Here is a 13,766-nt window from a genome sequence, read left to right as displayed (position 1 = left end):
CTGTGGCTTTGTGTTTATTAGTTTTGCTTGTAACATATAATTATGTTTCTGATTTACCAGTGTAGGAAAGGGTTTGTTAAGATGCGCTGTGATGTGTTACTCATTTGCATGTAAAAGTGTGAAAGTGTCTTCTAACTTTTTTAAGAAGTGCCTGTCAGACTGAAGGAATGAGCTCCGTCATTCAGATCACACTGAGATGGTTACAGGTGATGATCCTTTATCAAAGGTTTGACAGCCCAGTCTCTTGCTCTTATTTTAGCCTTTCATTCCTGCCTTCCTCCACTCCAACATTTGTGTCTGTATCATTTCACATGCATCACAACCAAAAGGCGTCATCACAGTTAAATATAGAATCCAACTGATCCCGCCCTCATGTCACATTTGGCATGCTTGGCCTTGTCTGATGTACACGGGCCTTTTGAGAGTTCTCGGACTAGAGGTGAGACTCCCCGCCGGTTTCCCGTCGCCCTCCCAGCGCACTCCCAGCCCCTCACCTTCTGCCGTCACCGCCGCGGTCTATTTTCATTCTGTGAAAATTCTGTCAAAATGACTGCATTACATGAGCTGAATCCCTTTGTAGTTTAATGGATAAACTGTATCTTTTGTGGCTCAATCTTAAGCCTCAAGCCAACATAGAAACAGTTGGTGTTCTTTATTTGACTCATTCAAATGCTTCTATCTATTTGCCTGTTTAATTCTTTAGTAATTTGCAGTTTAATGGTGGATTAGGAATTTAAGAATGGTTTGGCTGAGAGGCGCTAAAAAAGCCGGGGCTTAGCACTGAACAGTGTGGGACACCACTTCTAACTTTGAAGAAAACATCTTAAAAACCCTCACAATAGAATTGAACAACAAATCAACTGCAATAGAAACACTGAGACTCAGGCAGACTAAGGCAACTCAACATCAGTGCTGGGCAAGTTCCTTGAAAAATTCAGTTAAATTCAAGTGAAAATACTTTATAAGTCCCTCAAGGGGCAATTCAAGGCAAGCCAGCATGCAAACATGCTATAGTTTACAGTACACATAGACAATTCATTTAGACAAACCTAAAAATACAAATATGTTAGAAAGACATGCGCAAGGATTAATAGCAGTGACCAATCCATAGCTGGCCAAGTATATTCAACATCACAAAAGCACATGTTACGTCAAAAAATATAACTGCATTTATCAGTCTATACACAAGGTAAATGGACAATTTCGTGTACTGTGGCTGTTCATAAGTCCAATGGCTTCTGGAATAAAATCGAACTTCCTTCTGTTTGTTTTAAATACAGGCAATCTGAAACGGATTCCTGATGGCAGCAGCTTGAAGTAGTCATAGAGGACATGTGTGGGGTTATTGATAATCTTATCAGCTTTTTTACTAGTATGTGAGGTTGTTTGTGGCTAACATTAACGAGCCAGCTAACTGGACACACATGTAAATAAGACAACTTTGGAGTAACCGGTAGGAACATTTTTCCCAGCAGCTAACCGCTTCCCCATATCTCTAGCTCCTGCTTAGCTCTAGCTTTTTTCACATATGGGAACTGATAAGAGGGCATGAGGGGCCTCCAAACATCTTATCTGTGGGGAACCCTCATTGACAAATGCTTTAAAAACTACTGCAAAGCTTCTGGGCCACCATACTATCTCAAAGCAGAGATGGTGTAGAGAAACTTGTGCACAACAGACAGCACTAGCAAGCATTATTGCTGAAAGAAGTTGTCAGCGGTTGAACCTCAGCTACTAGTTCTATACCTGCATCCTCTGTATCCTAACTAATCACATATTTAAAAAAAAAGTTTTATATGGAGGAAAAAGCACAGAAAAAGTATGTCCAAAAACATGACAAAGATCTAAAAGCTCAAAATGGACTTCAACCTATAGTTGTGCGTGAGTTTGAGCCAGCAGACAAACCGGAGGTACAGAGGATCTTTTATGAAGGGCTGATGGAGATGGTCCCAGACACCGCCTTCAGAGGCTTGACACATCACCCTGAGAGTCTCCTGCTCTATACTGCTGTGACAGGTAAGATTACTGCATAAATGACATATTTCTGTGATTGTTTCTGCAGTTGTAAAGTATGTAAGGTGGTAATTGCAAGCACACTGATAAGGAGCACTGAGACTTTGGAAAGACCAGCCAGAGATCAGGAGACTGTATTTTCTTTTTAAGACACATCTTAAAAAATGTTTTTATGGACTCTATGAGTTTGCTGGTTGCTACAAAACATTTTTTTTCCTTTTCTGGCTGTTAGTTCTTGTGTTTATTTCTTATGTTACTTATGTTCATTTTACATTGTGTTTTTGAATGGGATGAATATCATGTCTCGAAACTGAAAAAAAAGCTTTGAAAGATTGAAACTCATGTTTTGATAGGCTGATTTTTTTTTCAAATCTCTGCAAACATTATTTTGTATTTGAGTTTTCGTTCTTCCTAACAGCAACAATATGTTTACAGTGTTTCTCCAACACATCTTCAGTTTCAAATTTGTCACTGTTCCAGGTTTGAAACCTTGTAAATGGTGATCTGAAAACTGGTGCGCATATGTTGGGAAAAGAGTTTCGAAAGGGCAAATCCTTATTTTGAAACTTTTGTGGACTCGTATTGCAGACTGTTCTTTCATAGCTGAGTTTACAGCACCCACTTTTCAGAGATCTGCCCACACAGTTGCAAGCTTGCGAGTCACATGATTTCTGGCAGCGTTGCCTTGAAGCTCCTGGTCTGAAACTCTGGTCTGAAATAAGCTTATAATATGTTTTAATGTCAAATAAATAAAAAAAAGTAACTAGTAGTCATAGTTGTCGAATAAATGTACTGGAGTAAAAAGCAAAATATTTCCATCTGAAATGTAGTGAAGTAGCATAATATACAAACGCTCAAGTACAGTACTTGAATAAATCTATTCAGTTACTTACCATCACTGGTTAAAAGTACTACAACTTTATATTTGCTTTACATTCACACATCTGTTCATATCTTTCCAGTTGTATGTTTAGTCATCACCATGTGTTGGTGGCTGATAGGACTCCTCCCTGCTATTGTGCTGTGCGGGCGCTACTTCTACAGCAGACGTGTGATCCGTGGTTACCTGGAGCACGCCATGAGCAGAGACATGGGAGACATCGAAGGGTTTTATATGAAATCATCAGGTATATATTATACAATGTAAATTTCATGTGTAGTATGTACTGAAAAAGGATCTGCTCCTACTATTTATGACTTATAGCGAACACATATGGTAGAATTGACCCAAGTAAAACGCTATGGAGTCTTGATTCCACTTTTATTCCCTGATTAAGCATACCAGCTCATAAGAATGGCCCTCTGAACAGAACATAAGGTAGCAGGAGTGTTTTCTAATCCTGCACAGCCAGACCCCCAGGACTGTTGGAACCAGCACAGTTTAATGCAGGAAAATAATACCATATCTGTAGCAGAATCTACAAAAGTGCTGGAAGACATGTTGACGCGAACAAGGTCAACATTTAAAACGAAGAGACAGTGTAGCCTTACTTTGTCCATACCGGCTGCAACCTTGGACAAGACAGCTTTTGAGTTCTATGATGGGATTGTCTTTTTTTGTTTTGTTTTGGTTTATTGACATTTTAATATATTTATGAAATACAACAGACTGTGTCAGGGAGATAAAGTCCTGGACTCATTTCCATTGTTGCTTGTAGTCTTTTACAGTGCACACAGGCATTCCATGTCTGAGATTAAGAAGTATTTGAAAATAGTAACAAAAAAACTAGAAAACTGGATCATATGAATCACACGATTAAAAACATTCAAACATTACAGAAAATTAGCAGTCGTATTGTTGGTAAAATTCACAATCTTATTGGGAAGACTCTTCTGTCCAGAGGCTACAAAGCAGTGTCTGATAATGGACACACAAGTAGTACAGATCATCGTATAAATATAAACAAAAATAAACAATTCTACCAGCATTATCCCTCACAAAGTGATAAGTCTCTAACCGGTCTGTGCCTGTGAAATGCAGTTTTCACACAACACTGATGTTCAGGTTTTCCTCGACACTAGGACACGCGTAATAAAGTCAGGACTGAGGGAATTAAACCCCACTGAAAAGTATATTGTGCGTCCTCTTTGAGTGACTGTTGTAACAATAAGATCAGGTTAGTTGTCGAGGCCAAGTGCTGGGTGTTATTGCCTACAATTTATATCACGGAATAATTTGACGCACCGACGGTAACGGAATATATCACGGTATTCATTTTTCTTAATATTTCAATATAAATGCTTCTGAAAGGATGAAGCACTAGTATGGCAATTGCATGGCAGGTATTACTGTACTCTTAACTGTAGCACTAGGACATATTCCACTTAGTACAGAGGTATTTTAAGAGTATTTATTCTGCAAAACTGCAATGATAAATAGAAAATAATTCAAAACCTTTTCTAAAGTAACGTCCATCTCTGAAAAACACTTTTTCATACTTTTTTCTTCCCATCGCTGCTCGACGATTCACTTGATGTTTGCGGAGGACCCATTATTTTGCAGCGTGTTTTGATTTGAGGTGATAGAAAAGATTGCTTGTATTACCACCCCTTGCAACCACAACCAAGATTATCGTTGTCTGACCTTTTAAACCCAAACCATGTCCATATAATGGAAGTTACACCGGGTTTTTTTTAAAAAACCAGCTTCTCCTCCTCTTCGTTGTGCAGCGCTTTCAGCCATTTCTTTATTTCCAAACTAAGCAGCATGGGCTCTCACGTTTTCCAGATGATTCACTGACGCAGGCTGATGACAACGAATCCTGTGACGAATCTTGGGGCTTTTTTTTTAGGTCAAGGAAAATGAGGGCTCTACCGGTCAGCACGGTATAGTCAAAATAGAAATAGAAAATTCATACCGGTGTACTCTATATACCATTAATACCGCCCACCTCTACTATCTCTTGTTGAAAAAAAAGACTTGAATGAATTAGGTTTTAAACTGAATGATTTTCCTTTTGTCTATGCATTTTCACATCCTATATTCATCATGTTCATGCCGTGTCCTTGCACTCCACCTCAGACTCCTGTCTGTGGGTAGCAGTGCTGGAAGGCAAAGTGGTGGGTGTCGTAGCAGCAGTCGGCCAGCAGAAGTCAGGAGGTGCTGTCGAGTTGCTGCGGATGTCTGTTGACCGGAGCTGTCGGCGGTGTGGAGTCGGCGTGGCACTGGGGCGAAAGGTTCTGGAGTTTGCTGTCACTCACAGATACTCCTCTGTTGTCCTGGGAACCACAGCGTACAGGCACGCTGCCCACCAGCTATACCAGCGTCTGGGCTTCCACTGCGTGGGGGTCACCAATGGGTACGTCACACCCAGTACGAGATGGTCCTTACTGGGACACATTTTCTACAGGGTCCGCCATCATCACTACAGCCTCGATGTGCAAAACAGCAAGATCACTTCAAATGGACAACACTGACTGAGAAAGGAAGGAGTTCAGCATGGCTGACTTTGACTATACAGACAGCGTACCTTTACCTCTGTCTCCTACCAACAGTCTATGGTTTCTTTTAACCATGACAACAACCTTTCTTACCCTTAATGAAGTTTAGTTACCTAAACTTTACAAAACTGCAAACTATGTCACCTTGCCAATAGTGCTGCTACATCAGAACACGATCCTGTGGGTCAGACCAAGAAACCACATATTTTGTTATTTATGTATGTGGACTTGTTGGAAGTGTCAATTGAAATGCTATGTGCTGACAGACGTAAATACATATACAGTATATATCTATGGCTGTACTGGCAGGTATTAAAGAAGTTCAGCAATGGATTTAATGATGTCTGTGTTTGGTTTTCTTTTTATCGGCTGTACTCAGGTCTGTCTTGCGAAAGAGATCTTGATCTCAGTGAGATTACCTAATTAAATAAAGGTTGTACATAGCAGATTAAAAAAAGTGAAATATCAAAACAGCAGAGGCCAAAAATGCTAGATGCTACATTTCCATACTCAATAGTGTCTTTCATAAGACCCCCCCCCGCCTCCTAAATGCCCACTTCCTTTAAACCCTACACCTCATGTTTGTACAGTAACACAGGCCAGAACCACAGAAGACATGATACAACTGATTCCACAGGCTGAGTAGTACTATTCTCCTCATGACGAGTAAACTGATCTTCATGTTTAAAATAGGTGGAGTGCTCCTTTAAAGAAGTGAATCATTTGAAAATGAATCTCTCATTTGCCTTTCCTGTGTGTTCATGATTCTCTCTCTGAGGCTCTTTTTGAGATGTCAGCTAATCTTGAAAAGCTACAGCTACTCGGATGAGATAACAGACGGGTGTAGCAGTTGATCCCAGCTTTGTCATGACTCACTTTGTCGTAGTTTCTCTTCAGCTAATTTACTCAGTGGCAACTCAAGTCACCTCAGCAGCTGTGTGTCTTTTTTGGTAACTTTAGGCATCTCACACAAGTCCTATTAAAACACAAAAAATAACCCTTAACATACATATCATAATATTATGGGGTACAGTGTGACCTACTGAGCAACAAAGCTGGAAGTTTGGGAAACATCATGAGTTCTGTAAGCCTTTTTCTGATTAAGTTCCTCCAGTAAATACAGCGGAACTGAAAACCAGGCGTGTCCATCAAACAGCCAAGGCAGTTATAGAAGATGATCAATTTCATGTCCTGTCACAGTGTTACTCTAGAAACCTCATCATAAAAAAGCCTTTGTCACTTTGTGTAACAACAGTGTCAGTCTACATAAACCTGTCCCACCTCAGGCTTCTGAAGTGGACTGGTACAATGTTGTACCCCATAAGTAGGCCTACTTTACAACATACACAGTAACATATATAGGCTACAGGCCTACAGTATGTTCCAGCCAATACTCTTTTCCCTAGACTTCTATTTGTTCCAAAGTAAAAACACAAACATACTCCGTGACGTTAAAACTGGCTGGAACACTCAGATGATTCACCAATAGATTCAGCAGTATTTTCACGTGGGTGCAAACAAGTCCATTGCCTGTGCATATTTAATGAATCAGATGAAGACATTTCTTATTTTTCTCCAATGAATTTTATTTAATCTAAGACAGAAATTAAATAAATATAAATATGAGTGAGGGTCACATCCTGCCACTGTGGTCCAGGGTGTTCTGTGGGGTTGAGGTCAGGACAGAGAATGCTGATTCACTGTACAATCTAAAGCATTGGATATACACACAGGAACCTGAATAAGCATGAGTTGAAGAGCTTTTGAAATGTTAGCTCCAGCTTGCATTGTTCCAACAGGACCTGTTACTGTTGTTGTTGTGATCCAGAAAATAGTGGCCTCTAAGGCTATATGCAGTGTGTAACAATGAGAGTGATGTGGGAGCATAAAGAACTTTATGAATGGATTTATTGCATTATTCAATTATATGAAAATGTCCATCAAGTTCAGATTAATATGAAAAAAATATAACACATTTCTACACCAATCAGTGCTCTGAGGTGTAAAAAGTACACATTTTTTACGATCACAGTGAGATTAAATGGAGTTTACACAAAATGGATTTCCTAGCCCAGTGCATGATGTTTTGCTGAAAACAGATGTTGGAACAAAACTTGAGTAATCGACACGACTCAGACTTTATGTTGATCTGAAAACTGCATGTTCACCATTTTTGTTTCTTGTGAAATCTGTTGTTCCTCATTTTTGTTCATGTGAACATGTGGTTCATGTTGTGAAATTGTTGCTGCTGCTCTATGTAGAGCTCTTTCCCCTCATGACCTTGGAGGAGGCAGGTGTTTATTCCAACCAGAAACACAAACTGATTTTACTAATGAGTCCATCTTGTCTGGTGTGTTTATGACAAAAACTGACAAGAAAACCACAAAACAATATCTTAGGTTATGATGACGCCACAAAAAATGCACCAACAGTGTTCCTAACTCACTAACAATTAGGAAGGACAGAGGCTCTCGCTCCACCTACTGACCAACCCTCCCTTTCTGCCCCACTGGCCACAAGTGTAAAGAAAACCATCCAAGGATTTATAGTGAGTGTGGCATATATTGAAGCATAAGTGCAATGCTTTTGCAGGGTGAAGTTACAGGAAGTCAATAGATTAGGTTTTACTCTCCGAGATTGCTCAAAACATAATCCCTTCACATTTCCACTTCTTTGACTGTGTTATCATCGCTATACGCTGAGGTAAGGATGACTTTGTTTGTATCTTACATTCATGATATTTAAGGTCTAAATCTGGTATTAGTATTCAGTGTTGCACTACAAAAACGCTAAACCCAGAAAACACCTTGACAACGTATGCTGATGTTTCAGTCCTTGTAAAGGTAATACAAGGTCTACAGTATCTTCTTTATGTCAAGATAGGAACCTACTGGAGGGAACTTAGAAGAGGAAAATAAATTAAAGGGAAATCACTGAAATGGGAAGGGAAAGACTTTCTAGTGACATTACTGAAAAACTCAGCAGCTATTTCTGAAGCTAATGCTACTGTTTTTTTTTTTACTGGTAAGACTCCAGCTAATGAAGCAGATGCAAAGATGACTGTCGAGTACCGTGCCTCTACAGTGACAAACATGGACATGGACAACAGTAAAACTGGCTATAAGCAATTTTTCACAGATGGCAGCAAGCTGCAGTACTCAGGTAACAAAATAAGAACTTCATTCCAAATAGGGTTGGGTGATGTGACAATATATACCTTGAGACAATAAAAATGTGTCAACTGTCAGTTCCACTGAGCTTTTTAACAATTTTCAGTCCACAACTGTACTGTTTTAGTCCAGTCTCACTGCTCTTATCAACAGAAATCAGAAATTCCTAAGATTACTGCTGACAACAGTTGACAGTATTTTTCATACCATACAGTTACAAAAAGAACTTATTTACCTAAAACATACACTGTAATGAGCTGTAAACATTTCACATTTAACATTTAACCTTATAAATTTTACAAGGGGAACAGTTAGCAAACCATTACCTATTTACTCAGCCAATATAGAGCAACATTAGTGTCCATTTGGAGTCTTATTTCTGGCAACAGCCAGGAGCAGGCAGGTAGTTTTAAGCAAAAAAGCTCTGACAAACCAACTGTGCACTGCAGCACCACAGACAAAGTTAGCGACTTGTTAAAACAGTGGAGCTTTAAGCTGCTAAAGAGTCAGATATTTCACTCAGGAGTTGGTGGAGACCAAAGCAGAGCTGAAAGGAGAGGGAATATTGGACTTTGTCATATCATCAAAAACACAACACCAAATAAATGCTGATGTTCTTCCATTTCTGTCCAATGCGTAAAAGGGCAACTTGTTTGCCACAACAACTTTATGAGTTTAACATGCAGTTTGTTCTGCTGCCCCCACGTGGCCCCAAAATCAATTATTACTGCTTTAATTCAGTTGTATTACTGTTTAAACAGGACATTATGGCAGGACAATGTAAAAATAGTGGAAAATCACTGAGACAAAACAAGCTAAGATAAGCTATAGCTACTTCTACATGACAATACATCCCATGAAACAATAAAAGAAATTGTCAACAGTCTGTGATTTTGTCATGATGTTTATATTGAGATGAACAGTATATCTCATTCATTTGTATTTGGTCAGATGTTGCAAATCACTTAGCGAGACTTAGGATTTATAGAATTGTTGCATTAATGGGATGAAATGTCTTGATTTTTCAGATATTTGACTCTTAAGATTAGCCAAAAGTCATTTTATCCAAAAACATGGTTTCAATTTAACTTTAAATTTATCTGGTGCATATAGATAAATCAATATAAAACTACATAAACTGTGAGATAAGATTTAATCCTTATCAGCCAACCCAAGTGAAAAATATGAATAGTTAGATATGAATGAATTTAAGGTTTACAGATCCACTGGTTTGTTATAAGTTATACAATTTATATATGTTGGTATATGAAATATGTTGTTTTAAGGACTACAAAATAATAATGAATTATGGGCATTTCTAAAAGAACTAATTAATTGGTGAGCTCCTTTGATTGAATTGAATGTTTTTTATAGTAATTTGCAACACCACTCAATATCACAACACAGATGAAGCACATAACCACAAGTGAACGCTTCATCAATTTTACGTTTCTGTTTCTACTCTTGCTGTTATTCAGTGTATGCATTGAGAAACAGCCCTTTCCGGGTCGCTACAGTTTGCCTTGGGATCCTGTGTGTTCTCCTGTTGGCTGTGGTCATAGGTCAGAGTACCCACTGTGAGTCTACCTCTTTGTTTTCTCTGTCATATGTTCACATGTTTTAGAAAGTTGCCTGATGTCATGGTAAAATCACTGATTTGCTGATTTACTGATATCTCTCATCTCCGACAGACCGAAAAGTAGAGCAAGAGCATCAGATCAACCTAAAAGCCATGAGCAAAGAGAGAGAGGATCTACAGGCGAACCTGAAGACAGTGGGAAAAGAGAAAGGAAATCTTGAGGCCAGCCGTGAGCAGTTACAGAACAGTTACAATTACTTATCGAAAATGAGAGACAGGCTACAGATCAATAACAATTTACTGACAACAGAAACAAACAGTCTAAAAGTTAGCCAAAGCCAGTTACAGGCCAGTAACGCTGCTTTAAGCAAAGAGAAAGAACAGCTAAAAGCCAGTAAAGACCTGTTGGAGACTAATAACAATGCCTTGTCTAAGGCCAAAGACTTGTTACAAAAACAATACGATTCAGTGGTCAGACGCAAAAATGAGTTACAGGTCAGTTATAACTCAGTGTTCAAAGACAAAGAGAATTTACAGAACAAAATCAATAATGTGACCAGATCAAAAGAGCAGCTGCAGTTGAGTTACAACGCCTTGATCAAGGATGTAGAGCATTTGCAGGACAGATACAACTTCTCTTCCAATGAGAATGACAAGCTAGCAAGCAGTCACAAAAACCTGACGATAGATAGAGACACTCTGCAGGAAAGTTACAACCAAATTGTAAAAATGACAGATGAGTTGCAGGCTGCTTACGCATCCTTGGTTAAGGAAAAAGAAGAGCTTGAAAGCAGTTGCAAAAATGTAACTTTGGAGAGAGACCTGCTGAAGGTGAAATACGACAACCTGACTGCTCTGGGAGACCAAGGTAAGCACAAGGAATTAAGAAACCGACAAAAAGCACATACTAAGCATGTTTCATATTGCAAAATGTCCTCTCACCTGGCAAAACTCATGTGGCCTTCTTGTCAAATGTATGCTGGAAAAAGCTGAAAGGTCCTGTAGCCACGCCGTCTGAAAAACAAATCCAAACCTTTATTACCACAAAAAACCACCAAACATCACTTTAAAAATGTACTCCAAGTCAATGTTTGTAAACACTTCTGTCTAAATGTTTGGTTATTGATCAACAATATCTTTTTCAGGTAAGAAATGCCCTTCTGGGTGGAAGAAGTTTGAGTACAGCTGCTACTTCACTTCTGTTGGCACGAAAACCTGGAATATGAGCAGAGAATTCTGTCAAAGCAAAAAAGCAGACCTGGCAATCATAACAAGCCAAGCGGAAATGGTTCGTTTAGCTGTGTCCATTTGTCTATATCTGCATGACTGTGCGTGCAAGTGTCACCATATTCTTTTTCATAAAATTGCAAGGAATCAGCTACTTGATGGGCATTTTTACTTCCTTAAAGCCACACTAATTGATTTTTTCATATTAACAATGGAACGATAGATGTGTAATGTGAAAGCTGTCGCTCGTAGTGATGAAGACACAAAGAATTATCACCCGACTCTACAGTTCCCCTCAGCTCAACAAAGCTTTTAGCATCTTTGTGCTCACTGTGTTGATTTGAATTTAAGTCCAATATTCACTCTCTTTTTGCACTGTTTTTGGCCTCCACCAACCTCTGAGGGAAATATCTCTTTCATCCATTTTTAGTATAAAAATATTGATTAGTGCAACTTTAAGCTGTGCCACACCACAACAATAACTGGATATATGACATGCTAATAAAGTAAAACGTAACTTGATGTGTAAGAAATCTCTGCAATAACTTTGAATTTTATGTCTCTTCCCTCATAGAGCTTCATCAATGGCTTGTATGGAAGTGACAAAGAAGTCTGGATTGGACTGACTGATGGAGGAGTAGAAGGGCAGTGGAAATGGGTAGATGGGACACCACTGACGACAGCGTAAGAAACTAAGCTCATGTGTCTTTATTTCCAAACTAAAAGCTCTGGGCAATGTTGATTTCATTCACTGTTCATTCTCCGTTTGGATGTCTCTCTTTGTCCTGCAGGTACTGGGGTAAAGGCCAGCCCAACAGCTATAACGGGAGGGACCAGGACTGTGTGGAGTTCTGGCACCGTGCGACAGGGAAAGGCGACTGGAATGATGAGAACTGCAACATAGAACAAAATTGGATCTGTGAGATGTAGTTTTCCTGTACAGAGAAGCCTAGAGGTTTGGCTAGCCTTGCTGGCCACTGTCTGGTACTGATGATCATCACCTAATATCAGTGTAGTACAGAGAAATAACAGCGAGGTTCGACTCCCTGTTTGCTTAAAAATCTATATTTTGTCATCAATTATCAGTTATCAATTTCCACACACTGACATGCAGCATTGCTGACAGCTATAGCCTGAAATTTACTGTTTTGTGATGAGTAATGTATTATGAAGTTAAATCATCCACCAACCGACATTTTTAAATAATAACGATTGATTTTCAGTTTACCTATATGTAGAAAAAGACACTTCCAGATTACGTCAAACTAATTTGCTACTGTGATTAATTGATTCACTGACCAATGAATGCATTTTTCCAAGACTTCTACTCATTAATCAGTTCCTGTTAAGCTAGTGATGGACCAGCTGGGTGGAGTTTAAGCTTGCTTTAAAATGTGTCCTCTAGCACCAGGCCCTGCTCTGCTGGCCCTGAACTGCTGGTGAAAATCAACCAACAGCTAAAAGAGAAGCAAACGTGGTGAAAGTGAGATATTTCTTGTTGGCCGTTTCGTGTTTAGTCATAGCTTCTTGTGTGACCAGAAAGGCACAAGTCAGCCAATATGAAGTTTCATAATGATGCAGGGGAAATGAGTACCAGCAATATACTGTATTATGCATGATCCAATATGTATTAACACCATTCAGTCTGTGCTTTAACTATTTAAATTGCGCATGGAAAAAAGGGCTGCTTACATTGCAATGAAAATGTTTCCTTTGCTTATTTTATATTTTTATAAACACGTTTTATAAATTGATTCATGTAAACATAAAATGAGTGATTTTAAATAAAATAATTCACCTCATTCTACTAATGTAATGCATCACACTCATCGAGTTCATCAATATGCTCAAGTCATTTGGACACTACACCTAAAGCTACAATTATTAGAATAATTGTTGCCCTTTTTTATAAAAACAAATTATCAACAATGACCTGTGTTGGCTCTCTGGGAACAATATCATCTTCCAAACATTGTTTGTACATGATATTGTGGGTTAATTTTAATTACTCCATTACATTAGACTTCACTACATTAATCAGTAGTGACTAATAATAATAGGCAGATACAGGGAATACCACTGGAGACATCCAAAAACAAAGTTCTAACCAATTTTGACACAAGTCCAAAGAAAAGTCTCAGTATAATGTTCACACTATACAGAATAAAAGGACCTTGAAATAGCTTTCAGAGACTGCAAAAACGATTGAGGTTATGGGATGTCATTAAGAAGTCTTTGTCTGTAATATCTGTCCTATCCACATGAAGGTTGGTTAGTGTTGGTTGTGGCCACTGTGTTTTGTTTGGCACATGCACTTGCTTTGTTTTGCTGTTAGT

The 13,766-nt window shown here is 38.8% G+C and overlaps 2 protein-coding genes across 2 annotated transcripts; both read left to right on the top strand.

Moving 5' to 3' along the window:
- Positions 1-1,451: 1,451 nt before the first annotated feature.
- LOC122873486 (N-acetylaspartate synthetase-like) lies at positions 1,452-5,787 on the top strand. The gene is made up of 3 exons (XM_044190235.1): positions 1,452-2,016; positions 2,976-3,140; positions 5,036-5,787. Exons 1-3 carry the CDS (start codon positions 1,797-1,799, stop codon positions 5,428-5,430), a joined length of 780 nt encoding a protein of 259 aa, XP_044046170.1. The 5' UTR covers positions 1,452-1,796; the 3' UTR covers positions 5,431-5,787.
- A 1,952-nt stretch (positions 5,788-7,739) lies between these two features.
- On the top strand, positions 7,740-13,232 carry LOC122873485 (C-type lectin domain family 4 member M-like). Its single transcript, XM_044190234.1, has 7 exons — positions 7,740-8,157; positions 8,484-8,616; positions 10,103-10,201; positions 10,316-11,071; positions 11,349-11,491; positions 12,005-12,114; positions 12,222-13,232. Exons 2-7 carry the CDS (start codon positions 8,511-8,513, stop codon positions 12,358-12,360), a joined length of 1,353 nt encoding a protein of 450 aa, XP_044046169.1. The 5' UTR covers positions 7,740-8,157; positions 8,484-8,510; the 3' UTR covers positions 12,361-13,232.
- The last annotated feature ends 534 nt before the right edge of the window (positions 13,233-13,766 follow it).

The sequence above is a fragment of the Siniperca chuatsi genome, linkage group LG3 (assembly GCF_020085105.1).
Source record: "Siniperca chuatsi isolate FFG_IHB_CAS linkage group LG3, ASM2008510v1, whole genome shotgun sequence".
In the NCBI taxonomy this organism is placed as follows: Eukaryota; Metazoa; Chordata; class Actinopteri; order Centrarchiformes; family Sinipercidae; genus Siniperca; species Siniperca chuatsi.
The sequence above is the reverse complement of the archived record's forward strand: the minus strand, read 5'-3'. Positions and strand labels throughout refer to the sequence as shown.